Source organism: Eubalaena glacialis, chromosome 4 (assembly GCF_028564815.1).
Source record: "Eubalaena glacialis isolate mEubGla1 chromosome 4, mEubGla1.1.hap2.+ XY, whole genome shotgun sequence".
Lineage (NCBI taxonomy): Eukaryota > Metazoa > Chordata > Mammalia > Artiodactyla > Balaenidae > Eubalaena > Eubalaena glacialis.
In genome coordinates, this window is record NC_083719.1 from 185091645 (window position 1) to 185110824 (window position 19180).

The window sequence follows — 19180 nt, forward strand, 5'->3', positions numbered from 1 at the left end:
CTAATTAAATGAAATCGAGCTGGTTACAGATTTAGCAATAGTTTTAGAAAATAATGAGCCTAATAATAGTGTTAACTTTTATTAGTTTTAGGTTTTCAGTAAGTGCTCATTGACTAGAATCAGGGATGTATAAGTTGTGATACTTAAAGTAAGTGATAAGTAACTGAAGGGCAAGAAGTCGGACATCCTTTGGAAGTCGCCTCGTGCAGTACCTGGGGATATCTACAAAAGTTTAAAGAAATCACAATTAACGTATGCTTACGGCCAGAATACTACGTTTCCCATAAATCTCTAGGAGCCTACAACTCCCAAGCACCCCTCGGCCGCAGACGTCCTCCGGAAACGTGCACGTGCAGACGGCCGGCATACGTCATGGCGGTCAGGCGCCTCTTCAGTGCTACGTGGAGCTCGGCCGGCTGGCGGGTTCGGGAGTTCCCGAACCCCGCCGCTTCTGTAAGACTCCATGTACGAGATTATGCCAAGAGACCGGGTGAGCTGGGTTAGGAGGGACCAAGATGGGAATGGTAGGGACATTGGGGAGTTGGTAGTGCGCAAGCGCTGGTTGGGGAGGCACGTCCTAGAGTCAGTGCGCAAGCGTAGAGGCAGACGCTAAGCTGTATGCGCAGGCGCAGTTTGAGGTACTTAGGGCGCGATTGGACTCAGCGCGCAGGCCCAAGTTTTTTGTTTTTTTTTTTAATGTGGGGGCGGGGGTAGGAGTAGGTCGTGAACTTGGGTCCCTATGACGTTTCTGCCTCCAAATCAGTCACCTTTGGCAGGTTACCACCAGAAATTGGGACCCATCTAAGTATTAAAACCAAAACAAGGTTATTTAAATTTTCTCTGGATACAGCCTTGCCCGATCTCCTTTGTTGAAGGGAGGGATTTGGCAGACGTGAGGTTTTAAAGACACAGAGCAGCCAGTGGAGGCTCTTTCTTCGTGAGATAAACAGAAGGAATGAAAATGGGATTGAAGAGGAATGACTTGGTTACTCTGAATATCAGTGTCATTTAATGCAGTATCCGTGTCCCAGTTAAAATCATTTTGAATGCAGCAGACAGGGTCCAGCCAGGGCAGAAAGGGACGGCTGGCCTCCCGAAGGTGGAGCTGGGCTGAAATGATTCTCCCCCACCGTAGTCATTAAGGGGGGCAAAGGCGCTGTGGTCGGTGAGGCCCTGAAGGACCCAGAGGTGTGTACAGACCCCGTCCGGCTCACCACGCACGCCATGGGTGTCAATATCTACAAGGAGGGCCAGGATGTGGTCCTGAAGCCGGATTCCGAGTACCCAGAGTGGTGAGTGGGCCAGGACTGGGTAAAGAGGGCCTGGCTAACCAAATCTGAGGATCCGGGAGGGCTTCCCTGGGGAGGTGGTGTGTGAGTCAAGACCTGAGTGGGTGGACAGAGCTTTAGAGGTGGGCGGGAACAGCCAGTGCAAAGGCCCCAGGCAGAACTGCACCTGGTTTGTTAGTGGACCCCAGGAGGCAAGGTGGAGAGTACGGGGAGACAGGGCAGGAACTTGATGGAGCCCAGCTTTCAGGGGGCTGCAGGGGGAATTTTGCTCTTGGCCCTGAGAGCAGTGGCAGGATGCAGAAGCCGTTGCCACGTGCCAATCCTTCAAGCTGGGGAAGGTTTAGAAAGGTTGAGCGAGTGGGTGGGGAGGCCTTACAGGTGGGTAGGCGGCATGGACAGAGGCCAGGAGGCAGAAGGTTTGGTGTGCGCCCACCTCAGATCCCAGCGCCGTTGGGATGGGGGCGCCCCCTTTTTCCACAACCCAGCACCCCCTTGTTCCATGTTCTCAGGGTGGGGAGGGACTGCCCGGAGGTCAGGCGGCCCCCGTGGGACCCAGTCCTGCTGCTGCCCGTGCCCAGGGGGTCTGGGGTGGGGGAGCCGCGGGGAAGGGGGCTACTCTGCAACCCCGAGTCCACCCACTCCCCATCAGGCTGTTCCAGATGAACGTGGGCCCCCCCAAGAATCTGGAGGAGCTGGACCCCGAGACCCGGGAGTACTGGCGGCTGCTGCGGAAACACAACATCTGGCGCCACAACCGGCTGAGCAAGAACCAGAAATTCTAGCGGGGGAAGGACCAGAGCACCCTGACCCTCCAGTGACCTGGAGGAGATGCGGTGGGTCAGGGGGTACCTCCCCCAGCCCACCCCCTGGACTTTTTATTTTCTGGAAAAACAGACTTCTCCGAGAACAGAGGAGACTACCCCCCTCACTGGGGTTACTGGGTGGCCCCTGCATTGAGGCTGAATCAGGGCCCTGGGGGCCAATAAAGACTTCTTGGGGCAATTGTTGGCAGGCCCCAGATGCTTCTGGGTGTTGTCGCATGTCAGGGCCAGGAGGGACTTGGGGCAGGCAGTGGGGAGGTGGGCACTTCAGACCCAGTGGTCCCGTGGCCCAGCCTCCACCCTCAATGATTGCTGGGCATCTGCAGGTCCATCTTCCCCTCCCGGCCTCACTGAGCTGCTCACCCTCATTCCTGGAATTCCTAGCGTTGCGCAAGAGGCCCCAACCTCCATCCTCGAGGGGGAGGGTTTTCTAGCCAAGCCGCTCTGGGTTGCACTGGACTCACACCTGAATCAAGTCATCCGGAGCAGAAGAGAGTCTTTGTGAGCTTCAGGAACTGAAATGTCCAGGGGTGGGGTCTGACTTCAGGCACGGCTGGATCCAGGTGCTTCAGTATTCAGCTATGTGGCTCTCTCCATCTCTGGGTCCTTTTAACTCCAGTGGGTAGTTCCCTCGGGCAGGGGTGGCTCCAGGGCTTCTAGCTGACACCCCCTATCCAGTTCAGTGAGCCCAGCCAGAGGGAAGGGACTTCTCATTCCTTTCTGCCAGGGTCACAGGGGTTATCTTCATTGGCCAGTCACTTGAGCCGAGGGACCTGGGCCTACTCATCATTCTCCTGTCCATCCACCCCCACTGGTGCCCACCAGATTGAAGGAAGCTGGAGGACACACACAGTGCCAGGACCACACTGCTTGGGGGGGCTGGACCAGGACCCTCTCGCCCTCCAGGCTCCTCCAGAGCTGGACGGGTCGGGCAGGGCAGGGTCCCCGAGGCTAATTCTGTCTGGTCCCAGGAAAATGAGGGCCCTCATCCTCTTAGGAGGACTCTGCCAGGCAGATTACCCCACACCTGCCCTCGCTGGTGGCCTGTTCTGGGCAGGCGGATCATCCCAACCCTCCCATGGTTCCCCATGGCTCTCGGTAGAAAGTGAAGTTGTAATGGCCATGGGTCTCCTCACTGTTCATCCAACACGCCAGGCATGGTGCTGCCCCTGGGCCCTCTGCTTGTGCCGCTCTTCCCCCGGATGTTCTCAAGGCTCCCTCTTTCACCTCCAGGACTTTGCTCTGATGTTGCCTTCTCATTGACGCCTCCCCTGACTACCCTATTAAATTGCAACCCTGCCACACATTCCTGATCGCCCTTCCTGGTTTTATTTTTCTCCCAAGCACTTATCAGCAGCAGATGTTTCATGTTTTACTTATTTATTTTTAAAATCATGGTTCTTGTCTCTCTCCCACTGGAGTGGCAGTTCCACTAGGGCAGAGACTTTTCTCTGCTTTGTTCAGTCGTGTCCTCATCGTAAGTTGGATGAGTGGATGGATGACTGGATGGATGGTTGGCCTGGCTGCTGCAGTGTAGACAACACACAGGCCATCGGGTTCATGTGTGAGGTGCCACCTGAGGTTGGAGGTGAGCAGGCCAGCTGAGAGCCCCAGTGGGCAGGTGATCTGGGTATGAGGACCTAGAAGTGAAATTCCTGGAATGTCCTGGTACCTGTGGTAACTTCCTGGACAGAGCCTGGAGCAAGTGGGGTGCTGCCCCTGACCCCGCCTCACGGCACTCTCCTGACCCTGGCTGCCCCATCCCATAAGGAGGTGCCCTGTCATGTGGGCACTGGGCCAGCCCCAGGCAGCAGTGACACCCCATTCCTTGCCAGCTCCCCCCTCCCCCCAACCTGGAGTCCAGCTCAGCCCAGGGAAGGGCGGCCATGATGTCTTCGTGAGCAGGACCAACACCCCCCCCATCCCATCCGAGCAGGTGGGGCCCCAGGATGGTCCTTGGAGGCTCCCAGGGGGGCGGTGTTTTCCACCGAGTCTAGCCTCGGCTGTGGCGCATCTCAGGTGGGGTCGGCAGGGACGTGGTCAAGGACAGACTCTGGGCTGCAGGGGACAAATGTCTGCTCAAACTGACTTAAGCAGAAGAGGGAATCCACTGGCTCAAAGTGCAAAGTGGGGGCGGGGATGAGGTCCTGGGGAGGCCCCCCCTCGCAGCTCGGGTTCCTCTGTGCTGAGCGGCCTCACTCTTCTGAGCAGATCCGTTTGCCCAGCGGCTCGTACTCTCCCAGTTCCAAGTCCCGGGGGAAACAGAATTTCTTTTCCCAAACGGTTTCAACAAAAAGTCGTGGGCCTGACAGCACCCGTGTCCCCTGCATTGGCAGGTGGATTCTTAACCACTGCGCCACCAGGGAAGCCCTGTGTGGTCAATTTTTGACAAGACTTACCTGATCTTACAGGTGTCGCCCACCCCCGCCCCCGCCAAGGCTCAGAACCTGTGTTCTAGACAGTGGATGGAGATGTTCCCCGTTGCTCTGTCCGGTCATGGCCGCCAGCCCCATGTGGCCAGGACAGCTGAGGAGAGCAATGTGTAATTTGTTGTCACCAGTTTGAACTTCCCAGCCACATGTGGCTGGCGGGGGGTCCCACTGGACTGTTCCAGAAATCCGAGCTGGCCCCTCTGCTCCAGCCAATCTTGCTGCCTCTTCTCTGACCTGGAAACTCCCAACTTGTCACCAGGCATCGTTGCCTCCGGTCACCTCCAGCTCCCTCGCTCTGCAAACCCAATGCATCCTGAGCTTGGCCAGTTCTAGGGCTTCTGTAGCAGCTGTTCGTTCCCCTTGAGGGGACAGTGGGGACAAAGCCCAAGAGGCTGGAATGAGCTGGGGGTGAAAGAAGAAATGGTGGAAGCTGAGGCCATGTGGCTAGGGGCAGCCTCAACAAGACAGGAAAACTTGTCTTCAGGCTTATGTACCCCGAAGTCACCCTGGGACCTGAGGACGTGTCACCTCATGGGGCAGAGGGGACTTTGCAGGAGGGATTAAGTTAAGACCCCTGAGATGAGGAGGACCCTGGATTCCCTGGGGGGCCCAGTGTCATCACAAGGTCCTTATAAGAGGGAGGCAGGAAGGTCAGAGGCAGAGAGACGGGAGATGCTGCACTGCTGGCTCTGAGGATGCAGGAGGGGCCGCGAGCCAGGGATGAGGCGCCTCTAGAAGCTGGAGAAGGCGGGATCCGATGCTGCCCTGGAGCTTCTGGAAGGACCCGCCCTGCCCACGCCTGTGAGACCCACACAGTAGGGGTGAGGAGGGGGTCCAGGCAAGCTGGGGAGGGATCCTGCTCCCCCTGGGTAAGGCAGACCCTCTGCTGCCTGCAAATAACAGGCTGGGGTGCCTGAGCGGTGAGGGACCAGGGTTCTCCCAGTTCCCGTGCCCTGGCTTTGGGTCGGGAGAAAAGCCAGCAATGACCACCCGACCAGGGGTGGCGGGGCAGCTGGAGAGGGGGCCGGTGTGGCCAATGTCCTAGCACCCCCTCCCCAGCCACTTGTCAGCACCGGCCCGGGCCTGCAGGGTCAGCTCAGCCGCACCCTCTCCCCTGCCCCTGCGCTGGCCGGGAGGAGCCCCCGCTGAGCTCCCGGCGCGGACCCCACTGACGGGTCCTCGTCTCTCCCAGGAAGGACGTGGGGGCACCTGGCATCAGCCCCGCCCCCACCCGCACAGCGGGCAGGGGCCTCCGAGGGAGCCGTGGGGACTGCGCTGAAGGCGCCCAAGTGTGCCGGCCTTCTGGAAGCCTCCACACCCAGCTCTCACGCCAACACTGCCGGGGCCCGAGCGTCAGGAGGCCCCACTTGGGGCCATGGGAAGCCCGCCCTGCCTGGGAGAGGCCAGGGGTCTGCCATCCTCTCCCATCCCCCAACCCAGGGCAGGATGATGAACTTCAGCACAGGCAGGCTCCCAGCACTGTGACACAAAAACTGGGATTCCGATAAACCAAGGCCCCAGACTACGCTCGCCCGACACGCTTTATTCAACACCGCCCACAGGAGCCTCCCTCGGGGCCGCGGCCTCTGTGGAGGGGCCTTCCTGGGGCCCGTGATGGCCTGGCCCCAGGTAGTGTCACTGCGGCCTCTGCAGTGCAGCGTCCGCGGTCCTCAGAGCTTTGTGCTTTGACTGGACTTGGAAGGACGCAGTCAGCCCGACCTCCTGGGCCAGCGTCCTTGGAGGGAGTGGGCAGCGAGTCTCAGCCCCGAGGGGCTCCCACTGCCACTGTCGCCCCGCCGGGCAGGCCACAGCAGCCCAGGGTGTCTGGCCAAACGAGGCAGCAACCCAGGTCCCTCCCGACAGTCACAGCCACAGGTGTGGCAGGGCTGGGACAGGGCTGGCGGTCCCTGGGGCCGCACCGGCCCAGGGTTCATGTCTCCAGGCTGATGGAGGGACTGGGGGCCACCCCAAGGGCATTCCTGGGGCTGAGGGGAGGGGGCTGGCCCGGGGTCCACTCAGGGTAGCTCCCGGTCCTGCGTGCTCTGCCCGGTCCTGCGTGCGCCAGCTCCCCTGGCCCGGGGCACTTGCTGCAGGGAGGGACAGCACGACTCTGACTGCCTCCAAACCCCATGCTCCACAGAGGCCGCTGCCCAGGCCCAGCCAGGAAACACGCCTGGGATGGGGATGCAGAGGCCCCAGGTGGTGGGAGGCCCCACACCTGCCGGATCAGCGCCACTGTCCCTGTTCTATGGGGCAAGACCAAGGCCTGGAGGTCAGCCGATGGCGGTGCTGGCCTGGAACCTGGCCCGAGTTCGGCCGTGAGCAGTTAGTCCTCTGTCCACGGCGCCGACCATCAGGCTGGGCTGGGCTGCAGACAGCGAGGTCTTCAGGCGCTGAGGCCTGAGTTCCCGTCCGTGTGCAACAGACAGAAGGTTAAGCAGCTATGTGGACATCGGCCTCGTCTCTACCATGGGTTTTACTGAAGGAAAATGTCCGGGTTGTGCCATTTGCTCTTGGGAGCGCTGTGCCCGCCGGGTGGGCCCCGGGGAGCCATCGTGCATCCCCTTCTGGAAGGGCTGACGGGCAGTCTGGGACACCGTCCCTCACGTGTGCAGGCTGGGAGGCGAGACTGTTCCGCAAGTGTTTCTCCAGCCCCGCGGGGAGCCTCGCAGGCGGCCCAGTGGCAGCTGTTCTGTGCGAGAGGTCCAGGGCAGCAGCCACGGGGACCAGGCTGGCCCGAGTCCAGCGTGGAGCCATGACCCCAAGGAGCAGCCATGGGGGGTCCGTCGGGCGAGAGGCCGTCCTTCAGCCATGTCCCCGTGGCCCAGGGGAGGGGACACGCCTGGGCAGGGTGAGGGCCGAGTCTGCAGGTGGCCCCATGCAGGAGTCTGCAGGTGGCTGAGTCTGCAGGTGCCCACGGGCGGGTGGGGCCCGTGCAGGGACAGAGAGGGCGCCATCAGTGCCTGGCGGGCCGTCCTCCTTGAAGACAGGTGCTCTCGGGAGGCGCCCGGCCCAGCACTGCTGCCACTGGCACAAGGCAGGTCCCAGGGACCCGGACCATCCCTCACCCGTGGTCGCTACCCGCGCGAGCTGGAGCCTGGGACCCGGCCGGTGCCCGCTCTAGACGTGCTCCATCTCCTGGTCCTGGTCGGGGCCCTCCTCCTGGTCCTCGTCGTCCTCATCCTCGTCGGCGCCCACCCTGTCCAGCGGCGCCTCGCCGTCCCGGGCCAGCTCCTCCACGTGGGCCAGCATGTCGGCCATCAGCGCCTCCTCCAGCCGCTTGCGGACCTGCTGTACCAGCTCCTCCTGCCTCCTGGGGACACAGGAAGACCCGCTGGCCAGGGCACGTCCCGTCTCTGGGGAGACGGGGGTGCTGCGGGCGCCCCGTCCAGACAGACGCCCCCGCCCCTGGCCCCAGCACAGCCCGCAGGCCCTCCCCAAATCAGCACCGCTGAGAGGGCGGCTGCCGGCCTGGGCCAAGGACCCCTGTCCCCTCCCTGCCGCCTCTACGCTGCCCCCCTCAGCACGGGGACCTGATTCTGTGCCTGTTGCTCCCCTCCACCGGCCACAAGTCCCTCCTCCTGGCAGGACCACAGCCACTGCCACTGCTGGACCTGACACCTGCGGTTCCCACCTCACTGACTTTCTATTTCTTTAAGTTGTGCTTTAAACATCTGCCTGGACTTTTCAGACAGTCGTGTTCTTTTCCTGCCCTTTCCCTAGGGATGAGCCCTGTGCATACACGTATGTGTACGTGCACACGTGTGTGTACGTGTACACGCATGTGTACACGTGTGTGCGCATACGTGCAGTGCATGCGTGCATGTATAGTGTGTGTGTACCTATGTATGTGCATCTGTGTGTGTGTACGTGTGTACACGTGTGTGTGGTCTCACCGCTGTGTCCTCGCCTCTCGCGGGGCACAGGGCTGCCCTCTCGCACCCACCTGGCTTTTACCTGCAGTCCCGAGACTGCCCCCCGCAGTACTCCAGGTGTGGCTGCTCTGCCTTCCAGCCCCTCCTGTGGGTTCCTAAGCCCCCCGCCTTCTCCCAACCTCAGCTGTGCACTGATGTTTCAAAGCTGAACACGACCCATGTTGTACCCTCTCAGCACCTCTAGATGTTTCCTGCCCAGGAGCCACTTCCAACCACCTTCCAGGAGGCCCTCCCAGACAGCTCCACCCACACCCGGACACCACCCATGGGGTCCTGGCCAAGCGCAGACCCAGCATCCAGGACCCGGGACGCGTCCTGCTTCCCCTCAGCCCACCCTGCCCGGTCCTGCGTGCGCCAGCGCCCCCTGACCCAGGGCCGCACAGCCCACATGCAGCCCCGCTCAGGGGAGCCGTCGCGGGGCCAAGAGCCCCGTCCTCTCCCGCCCCCGCAGGCTGCCCCACCCCCCAGGCGCCCGCCTGTCTGAACCGAGCCCTCCCCCGGCCACTTCCACATCACACCTGGACACTGGCGGGGGGGGGGGGGCTACCTGATGTCCTCGTCAGTCACCATGAAGGCCTTGCAGAGCGGCTGGGCTGTGTTGAGCCACACCCCAGGGTTCTTCTCCACGGCGGCTGAGAGCTGCCCGGTGATGGGCATGGTGCTGGTGTGCAGGGCGCTGGCGATGGCCGAGAGCAGCGTCTCATCCGTGCAGCCGGGACCCACGCCTGCTGGGCAAGGGAGGGTGGTCGCTGTGGGCACCAGCCTTGCCCCCTCAGCCCCGATTTCATCCTGAACCTCCCTTTACAGCCGGCCCTGCCCGGTCCTGCGTGCGCTAGGGCCTCACAGCCCACGGGCAGCCCTGCTCAGGGGAGCCGTCGCAGGGCCAGGAGCCCCGCCCCCCAGGAGTCTCCCTGTCTGAATCGAGCCCTCCCCGGCCATTTCCATGTCACATCCGGACGCTGGAAGGGGGCGGTCACTCCCACGAAGTACAGGCAGACAACTACCCTCTCAGGGACAGCGGGGATGCTTTTATGGCGCGGCAGGGAAACCAGACCCCCGAGTGTTTTCAGGACCCCGTGACCAGACGCGGCCCCAGCGTCAGGTGCAGCCCGGCTGGCCCCAGGCTGGGGGAGCACGGGCCTCATCCCCCTCCATCTCCCCCCTGCCCCCCGCAGGGGGTCACCTTGCAAGCCCTTGGGGAGGTCCATGGTCTTCACGAGCTCCTCTGCGATGTCAAAGGCATTCAGGCCGCTCAGCTTCTTCTCCCAGAAGAGCTGCCGCCACACAGACAGACGTCAGGCCGACAGGATGGCCAGGCCACCTGCTCCCACAGCAGGCGACCCTAGGCGGCCGGGATGGGGGTCTCAGTGTGACCTCTGACCCCCACACTTGCTGGGGCTGCTCGCGCCCCAGGGTCCTCGCAGGGCAGAGAAACCCCAAGCCCCATTTCCGGCAGGATGAAGACCCAGGACGTCAGATGCGCCATCGGACAGTCTGTGGCTCCCCTTCACCCTGGAGTTGGGGGTTGGGAGGTCCAACCTCCACCCCAGGCCGAGCCACGGGCCCAGGGCAACAGCCCCGGCTGACCCCTGCCACAGCCCGAGCAAGCGCTGTCCGTGGGCACCGCCCGGTGCAGACAGGGGACCCAGGGGACCCAGGAGCCCCCGGACGGGCAACAAGCTCACACCCTCGACTGCACCTCCAGACTCTGGGGAGGGGGGCGACAGGCAGCCCCACAGGTTTCTGACCTGTTACCTAGAGGGCTCCAACCCAAACGGCACGGCACCCAGGGCGGCTGCCCATGGCGGGGCCCATGCCCTGCAGGGTCCCTGAGCGTCTCCCCCTCTGACGGCCATGGCCCCCTGCTCTGGCCTAGCACCTCCACAGCCCACTATCTACCGGGAGTTTGTAAAGATGCATGAAAACGCGGCTAAGGCTCAGTTTTTGGAAAACAGATCACAAAACTGCATTTGTGGGATCTTATCAATCTGTCCAAGACAGTGGCCGGCCCGAGGAGGCCCAGCATACGCGTGTCGGGCGCTGGTGCCCGCAGGACCGTGCCCCGGGGTGATGGCTCCTGACCGTGGCGCTGGGGCCCCGGGCCCACGGACTCAGCTCTGAAGAGTGGACCAAGTGCCGGAGCTCACCTGACGGGGCTGCTCCACGGCCTTCTGGGGGTCGCTCTTCACCTTGTTGCTGGGGTGGTTGGTGATCTTGGTCACTGGCTGCTTGAAGATGGACGCTGTCTGCCTGACCGGGAGGGCCGTGTTCAGGTCGGGCTTGCCCTGCAGGGTCGGGCGGGGTCCTCAGCGGGCTTTCCCCGTCAGAGAGAAAGCCATGCCCCGCATGGGGCTTCGGGGAACAGGCCCCGGTCACCAGCACACCGCGTGGTACCCACGGATCCAGAGGCAACGCCAAGCCCAGGCCCAGCTGCTTCGCTGCCCTTGGTGCGGCCATAGCGGGGGCTCCAGACACACACCTGCCCCCTCTCACCGCCCCCCCCGCCGTCCCTCTCACCTCCCGTGCCTCGTTCTCTGCAGAGCACGGGCCTGGGGGCGCCCTGGCCACCTCTGTTCTGCAGCCGGGGCAGGAAACAAAGTCCCCCGAACACGCGTCCATCAGAGACCCGCAGACACATTGGTCACCAGGCGCCCAAGTGTGGACCAGAGCCGAGCCGCCTCCCAGGCCCCGTGCCCGAGCCTCTCCTGGGGACAGATGACGGGCGGTTTCCTGTCTTCTTTCTGCTTTTCCACAGCTGCTGAGCTTCCCCCAGTGAGTAGCTAGGCCTCTAACTCCAGGACGGGGGGTGAGCCCTACCCAGCAGCGGTCGGCGCGGGCTCACCTTGACCTGGCTCGGGGAGTCGTAGCGCACCCGCTGCCGGCTCTTGTTCATCTTGCCCATCAGCATCTTGCCCGTGCGGAAGTCGAAGGTGCTCAGGTCCATGGAGCCGCCCAGGTAGCGCGCCAGCTGGGGCTTGCTCCGGAACTTCTTCCCGCTCGGGCTGCGGACACAGCGCGGTCAGCGGAGGGGGGGGGGCCGGGGGGAGGGCCAGGCCGGGCCGGTCCACCCTCTCCCCAGCACAGCAGATGCTGAGGCCGAGAGCAGGGATGGACGCCCCGACCTTCGGAAGGATGGGGCCCAGCCCTGGGAGCCTGGCTGGAGTTTCTGGAACATTCCAGAAACAGAATCTGGCCGTGTTCTTGAGAAAAAACCCAAGGATAGCAGGTCCATTACAGCATTATGGACCTGTCCTGGGGGCGCTGGGCTGTGAAACCTCAGTTTTGGGGCCAGGACACCAAAGAGCTGCCCAGGCGGGACCTGCTGGGAAAGCCTGAAACCTGGCTGTGAAGCTCTGCGATCCTGCTCACCCCATGGACCAGCGCAGGGGACTCGCCTTTCTAGGAAAAGCTAACGCCAACCTCTAGCTACCGTGCAGACTCAGAGCTCACGCTATAGGTGACCAGAACGGGACCCAGTGAGCATTAATGATGACACGTCCCCGGGCACGGGGACTCCTGCAGCCACTCTGGGAAACAGTCTGGCAGTTCCTCTAATGGTTAAACAGCAATTCCACCCCTAAATATCCAAGAAAAATCAAAACACACGTCGACATAATAACTTACACCTGATTACTCACAGCAGCATGACTCACTGGGCAGAGTGAAAACAGCCCAGATGTCCCTCCACACATGGGAGCATCACTCAGCCATGAAAAGGAGAGAAGCCCTGACACTCACTACAACGTGAATGGACCCTGAGAACACGATGCTCAGTGAGAGAAGCCAGACGCAGAAGGACGCACAGAGTGTGATTCCATTGATGGGAAACGTCCAGAACAGGCAGATCCAGAGACAGAGAGTGGGTTCCTGGTTGTCAGGGACTGGGGCTTCTCTTTGGGGTTATGGAATGTTCTGGAATTAGAGGTGATGGTTGCACAGCCCTGAATGTACTAGAAACCAGTGAGAGGCACACATGAAGCCTCCAGCAGGCCTGGCACCCGTCTAGGACGTCCCTGTCACTCTCCATCTGAGGCTAACAAGGGCCTGCACTTTGCTGATCTCCCCTGAGAGCCTCTAGGCTGAGCCTGAATTCAAGCCAGCACACGCCCGCCCCCTCCAGGTGTCCCTGGGCACTGCGGACAAGTGGCAAAAGCGGGAAGAGTGGAACCCGTTCCAGCCCCACCAGGGCCTCACCTGGGTCAGGGCCAGCCCCACCACCTTGGGTTCTGAGACCCCCGTGGACTCTTCTGGAAGATCCATTTTTCCGTCATGCTCTGTGCTGGCTGACGTGAACAGAGTCCACGTGCCTGGAGCAGCGGAAAGGACCCTGAGTCCCGACTCTGGCTCCAACTATGGCCACAAAGAGGGCCAGGACCCTGACAAGCACTCGCCAGCACTTCTTGGCCTCCAGTCACCTCACCTGCTGCTGTTCTGCTTTAAAAAATGCATAAAGACAGGGAAACAGAAATGCAGAACTGTAGATTAGGGGCTGGGGAGCAGGGCTAAGGGCAGAGATAGTTAAAGGTTTAGGGCTCTTCTGCGGGGAGGAAAAGGCTCTAACTTTGACCGTGGTGGTGGCTGCAGCTACCTGTGAATTGTACGCTTTACACGGGTGAACAGTACGGCATGTGACTCCTACCTCGATAAAGCTCTCACAAAAGTGAACGCAAGACAGAGAGTGGATGGGGGCTGCGAGGAGCTGGGGAGCTAATGGACACAGGGCTCATTTTGGGGTGATGAGAACGTTCCGGAACTAGAGAGTGGTGCTGGGTGCATGAAAACTGCTGAATTGGACACTTTTAAAGACTGAATCGTATGGAATGTGAACTATACCTCAATTTTTTTTTTTTTTTTAATACCTCAATTTTAAAAACAGGTTTTGCAGATCTGTATTGGGACAGAAAAATGTCTGAGTTGTTTTATCCAATGAAAGAAAAAAACTTCTGTAGTAAAACCACACGTGTAGAACAAAAATGAGCACTGCGGCCTTTCTACGGAAACAGGCCTACCCGGTGGAGTAGACAGGCAGCCAGAAGCCGGGCGGAGGGCAGCCCTCGGCTGAGTCGGTGGGACCCTGAAGCACTGGGGCCGTCATGGGGATGGAGCCAGCACCAAGCGTGGAGCCCAGGGCCTGGGCCGGATGCAGGGCTGTATGAGGGGTGATGAGCGGGTGTTGACACCAGGCCTATAAGGAGGCTTGTAACCCAAGATGCCCAGTGAGGCCCAAACAGCAAGATGAAGCTGGTTCTGGCCAAGCTGAGACCGCTGCCCAAGGAAGGGGGGGGGGGGTCAACCTGCCGAGCACCTCCTGCTTTCCTGAGTATTTGCACCTTTAAAATGACCTCTGGGGTCTTCCCTGGTGGCGCAGTGATTAAGAATCTGCCTGCCAATGCAGGCGACATGGGCTCGAGCCCTGGTCCGGGAAGATCCCACATGCTGCAGAGCAACTAAGCCTGTGCGCCACAACTACAGAGCCTGCGCTGTAGAGCCCGTAAGCCACAACTACTGAGCCCGCGTGCCACAACTACTGAAGCCCACGCACCTAGAGCCCACGCTCCACAATAAGAGAAGCCAAAGCAATGAGAAGCCCACACACAGCAACGAAGAATAGCCCCACTCGACGCAACTAAAGAAAGCCCGCGTGCAGCAACGAAGACCCAACGCAGCCAAAAGTAAATAAATAAAATTAATTTATTTATTTAAAAAAAAAAAAAAAAAAGACCTCTGGGACTTCCCTGGTGGTCCAGTGGTTTAAGCCTCCACGCTCCCAATGCAGGGGGCGTGGGTTCTATCCCTTGTCAGGGAACTAGGATCCTGCATGCTGCAATGGTGCAGCCAAAAAAAAAAAAAAAAAAAAAAAAAGCTCCGGTAAGTCCTCTCTATTCCACGCACCCCAAAGAATGACGCTAACTTCCAAGTCCTCAACTTCTTGCCTGGATTGTAAATGTCAGGCAGGGAGAAGATTTTTCCAAAGAAAATGCTCGGCTGTAACCAGATGCTCCGCCCCCATCTCCCAGTCCTGAGGGCCAGGTCGCCAAGCTGGAAGGGCGTGTGGGTGAGTCCTACAGAACGGTCTGTGAGGTCGCTCCACCTCTCCTGCAAAGAACACACTGGCTCTCTCCCACTCTCTGGACTAGCAAACCAAGGTTCCACATCCCTAGGGGCAGGGCTAAGATCCAAGGACAGGTCTGTCTGACTCAACAGCACCGGAGATCTGCCTTCCCTCTGCATTAAGGAACCAGGAAGGGACTTCCCTGGTGGTCCAGCGGTTAAGACTCCACGCTCCCAATGCAGGCGGTCCAGGTTCAATCCCTGGTTAGGGAACTAGATCCTTATCCCACAACTTAAAGATCCCACATGCCACAACTACAGATCCCGCAAGCGGCAACGAAGATTCCATGTGCCACAACTAAGACCTAGCGCAGCCTAATAAATAAATATTTAAAAAAAAAAAAAAAAAAAGAGAACCAGGAAAATCCATCTGTGCTCCCTGCCTAGTCACCTGGCTCGGCATCGGGTGGTGAGAAGGCCAAGGGTCCACATTCCAGAAAACATATCACATCCCCCCCAGACCTCCGACCTGCTGGGACAGGGTATGTCACCCACACCAGAGACCTGGGAGTGGCACTGGACCCCGCACCCCGCATCCTGTCTCAGGCCCTCACCTCTCATTGGAGCCGTGTGAAACCTGAAATTCCATCTGTCCAGCCCCAGTTTGGAGCCCTTCCCTACCACCAGACCCCTATGCTCGGGGGCGGGGCCTTGGAGCAGTGTCCCACTTGACAGAAACCCGGAGAGGTTCCCAGGCAGGTGGGGACAAGAGGTGAGGCGATGACGGGCTGGGGCCCTCTAGCCACGCTGGCCCCGGTTCAGCTCCTGAGCCTCCTCACAGGCTGCTGGCTCTGCCTGGACTCTCCTCCTGGCTCCACTGCCAGGGCTCAGCTCTGTGCTGCCTCCCCAGACAAGCCCTCACTGACCCGCCCCCAGCTCGACCAGGCACTCCCATCATCTGCCCCTCACAGACCCCCACATCTCTCTGCATATGTCATCACCTGTTAACTGTGAAAGCAACGGGGTGATAGCTGGGGCACCAGCTGTCACCCAGGAGGGGAGGGCCCAGGTCTCACCCCCAGCTGAATGGCCAGGACAGACACCCAGCATGTGCTGCAGAGGCGTCTGTTAAATTAACAAAGGACTAGAGGAACAGAGAACTGCCTCAGTCTTTAGACCTAAAAGGAAGAAGTGAGAACACAAGTGTGCTCAGAATTAAATGAGGGGAGGTGGTGAGAGGCCTCTTCACGCACCCAGAAGAAAGCTTTTCTTAACAGCCAGCGAGGGAGTGACGTCACAGACAGCCGCAGAGAGGGGGAATACACACGTTTCCCTAAGAGATGCCGATCGTAACCCCACTATTTCATGCTTGACATTACGGGACTCCAGCCAATTACAGTACACACTGGAGGGCCACCAGCACTCTTTGGACACTAGAACCTGAGCTTGTCCTGGATGAGCTGCCATCCTTACCCTGCTCACTTCCTTCACTCCTCCCAAAACGGGAACAGCAAAGGCCCAGGACCTGCTGCACACCCCCCAACACCTGGCAGGCATTCAACACGTGGCAGGTGTCCCGCCTGCCTTTCTTTTGTCAGAGTTCTAAAGCAAAGGGGAGGGAGCCATCAAGCCTGGCTCAGAAACAAAAGCATCTTCCACCAGTCAGGAGAAAAAAAAAAAAAAGGAAGGAAAAGGCAAACAGCAGGTGGTTGACGGTCTGGGGCTGGGCTTCCAGCCGCCTACTGATTCTGTTTCACTGGGGGGGGGGGGGGGGGATGTCCCTGCCACCTCTCTCAGGCCAAGGGCAGCCCTCTCTCCAGTTTGGGTGAGGGAAGCTCACAAAGGCCGCGTCCCCGGTCTGGCGACTGTAGACGCCACTACCCACGGTGCCCAAGGATGGGGGAAGGGCGGCTCTTAAAAGACACGCATCTCCAGGACCAGGCCACCCTGTGAAGGGCCCAGGAACCTGCATCCCTAGGCAGCCCTCCCTGGTCCCCCAGAGCGAACCCTGCTCCCTGAAACCCGGGATCCCCACCCGACCCAGGCTGCGCGCGGCCCCAGGAGCGCCCCACGAGGACCAAAGGGACAGCCCAGCCCCCACCCCCGCCTCCCAGCGGCGTCTGGCCCGCGCCGGGGTGCCCCTTGCCCAGCCGGCCGCTTCGCCGCGGCCGCCGAACAAAGGCCGCCGCCAGCCCGGTGCCGGTCCCAGGGCCATGCGGCTGCGGGGGGAGCGCAAGCACACTGAGCGAGGGCTTCGCCGGGCACGCACGCGCACTGGGCTCGGGCCCGCCAGGCACGCACGCGCACTGGGCCAAGCGCCCGCCGCGCGCCGGCACGCACGCACGCACGCACAACGCACGCGCGGGGCCCAGGCCGCGGCCCGGGTCGAGGCGCCCAGGCCGCCGCAGAGGCCGCTGGGAGGCGCCCGTTGGGGCCCTGCCCGGCCGGCACGTTCATTCACCTATAGTAAAAGACATCCCTGTGGCCGGCCGACAGCCCCGACCTTCTGGGCACTTCTTCCCTCTCCCAGCCCTGAGGGAGCGCCGGGCACTCCCACCTCTTCCGCTCCATCGCGCCCGGCTCCTCGGCCCGCCGCCGCCGCCGCTGCCGCCCGGACCCCCGCTCGCCGCCGCCGCCGCCTCAGCTGCCTCCGCCGCTGCCGCCGCCACTTGCCGCGGCTGTTCCGGCCCGTGGGCCTCCACCCTCCGCCCCCAGCCGGGCGCGCGCCGGCTTTGCCGCCCTTTCGGCCCCCTCCCCGCGCTCGCCAGCCCCCGCTCGGGGGGCCCGCTCCGCCCACCCGCCCGCGCGCGGGGCCCCGTGCTGCGCAGGCGCCGCGCAGGTCCCGCCCCTCGGCGGCGGCGCCAATCAGCGCGCGGCCTGAAGGTGGGGCCTGTGGCGGCGCGCTGCTCGTCCGCTCCGCGCCTGCGCCCTGGGCCGCCCGCAAGTGGCTGGGGGCCCCTGCTTGCCGCTGTGCTGTTCGCCTTGGTCTCCTGCGCCTCCTCCGAGGCCCCGTCTGTGTCCCGGGATGCCCGTCCAGTGCCGGACCGCCATCCCGCCGCCTCCCTGGTCTTGTCACTGGCATCCGCGTTTAGGGTCATTGTCGGTGACCACCCACCTCCACACCCCAAGGCCCACCCGACGCTTTAATGACATCTCAGAATCCGGCCCCCTCTTCCCGCCTCCTCCTTGGTCCGCTTTCTGTCTCCTGGGGCTCCAGGCCCTTACTTGGGAATCTCCCGCCCCCCCCTTGTGTCCCCTCCCCCTCCCCCAGGCCCTCTCCTGCCTGCCCTGCTCCCTCAGGGCAGAGCCTGGCCGGCCCAGGGCAGGTACTTCAGAAAAGACTGCTGAGTGAGTGGCCGGAGCTGTGGGCAGTGCCAGGAGCGGGCTGGGCCTCCCGACGGGCCTGTCCTGGCGTCGGGTCCCTGGGGGAGGGGGAGGCTGCGGGTGGGAAGGTCCTGGACTCCCCCGAGGGCAACAGGCCTGGGCCGCGCACCTGGAGCTTCCTGCAGGTGTCTTCGCAGCCTTGGGGCCCCCCAGGTCCCTGCTCTAGTTGGAGGCGGGGCTTGGGCGGGACGCCGAAGACCATGGCCCGCAGGTGTCACTTGTTTATATTAAGTCCCCGGGTAAGTGCAACTTCTCAATTTCTTACGTCCCTTTCCCTCCTGGGTTTCCCAAGGGGTAGCTGGGCTGCTCTCCCACAGACAAAGGGCATCGTGGCCGGGGAGGCACCCTGATCGGCGAGCGGTCACCCCGTTACAAAGCTGGTTCGGGGCACTGGATGCCTGTGTGCAGGTCAGGCCCAAACCCAGGGCTCCAGGATCTGGCCTTCCACAGAGGGTAGTGCTGGTCGCTGTTGTGTTTTCTCCCAGCGTGTGCGACTTCGTTTTCATTTAAAAATCAAAGTTGCAAAGACAGATGCGTGCATTGTAATCAGTGAAAGCACGTGGAGACGCTTAAAGGAAAAAGTTGTCAGACTTCCTGTGACAGGAGACCCCAGCACCACCCCAGCCCTGCTTTTACTTCTCTTGGGTGCACACCCAGAGCTGGAATTACTGGATCACGTGGCGATCCTATATTTTAATTTTTTGTTTTTGTTTTTGTTCATTTTTTGAGAAGGGCAAAACATTAATATATATTTTTGTAACTTTTATACAGTTTTCAAAGTGTGCTTTCCATTTACAGTTATTACCAAATATTGGCAATATTGCTCATGTCCTACAGTACATCCATGAGCCAATCTTACACCCAACAGTTTGTACCTCCCACCCCCGACCTCCCACCCCCGACCCCTATCTTGCCCCTCTCCCCCTCCACTGGTAACCACTAGTTTGTTCTCTATATCTGTGAGTCTGCTTCTTTTTTGTTATATTCACTAGTTTGCTGTATTTTTTAGATTCCATAGATGACGAGTATCATACAGTATTTATCTTTGTCTGACTTATTTCACTTAGCGTAATACCTTCCAAATCCATCCATGTTGATGCAAATGGAAAATTTTCCTTCTTTTTTATAGGTGAGTAATATTCTATTATATATATGTACCACATCTTTATCCATTCATCTGTCGCTGGACACTTAGGTTGTTTCCATGCCTTGGCTATTGTAACTAGTGCTGCTATGAACATTGGGGTCCGTGTATCTTTTTTTTTTTC

At 60.6% G+C, this 19180-nt stretch overlaps 2 protein-coding genes across 3 annotated transcripts; one reads left to right on the plus strand and one right to left on the minus strand.

Annotated features, from left to right (window-relative positions):
- The first annotated feature begins 332 nt into the window (after positions 1 to 332).
- On the plus strand, positions 333 to 2311 carry MRPL54 (mitochondrial ribosomal protein L54). The gene is made up of 3 exons (XM_061190812.1): positions 333 to 490; positions 1136 to 1292; positions 1939 to 2311. Exons 1-3 carry the CDS (start codon positions 373 to 375, stop codon positions 2069 to 2071), a joined length of 408 nt encoding a protein of 135 aa, XP_061046795.1. The 5' UTR covers positions 333 to 372; the 3' UTR covers positions 2072 to 2311.
- A 3754-nt stretch (positions 2312 to 6065) lies between these two features.
- On the minus strand, positions 6066 to 17273 carry MBD3 (methyl-CpG binding domain protein 3). Of its 2 annotated transcripts, none has more exons than XM_061190809.1 (6): positions 17086 to 17273; positions 11320 to 11479; positions 10625 to 10762; positions 9661 to 9751; positions 9025 to 9202; positions 6066 to 7855 (listed from the first exon to the last, which is right to left on the minus strand). In XM_061190809.1, exons 1-6 carry the CDS (start codon positions 17097 to 17099, stop codon positions 7663 to 7665), a joined length of 774 nt encoding a protein of 257 aa, XP_061046792.1. In that variant the 5' UTR covers positions 17100 to 17273; the 3' UTR covers positions 6066 to 7662. The 2 variants fall into 2 exon arrangements, with proteins under 2 accessions (XP_061046792.1, XP_061046791.1); XM_061190808.1 differs by having other exon boundaries at positions 16990 to 17114.
- Between the last annotated feature and the right edge of the window lie 1907 nt (positions 17274 to 19180).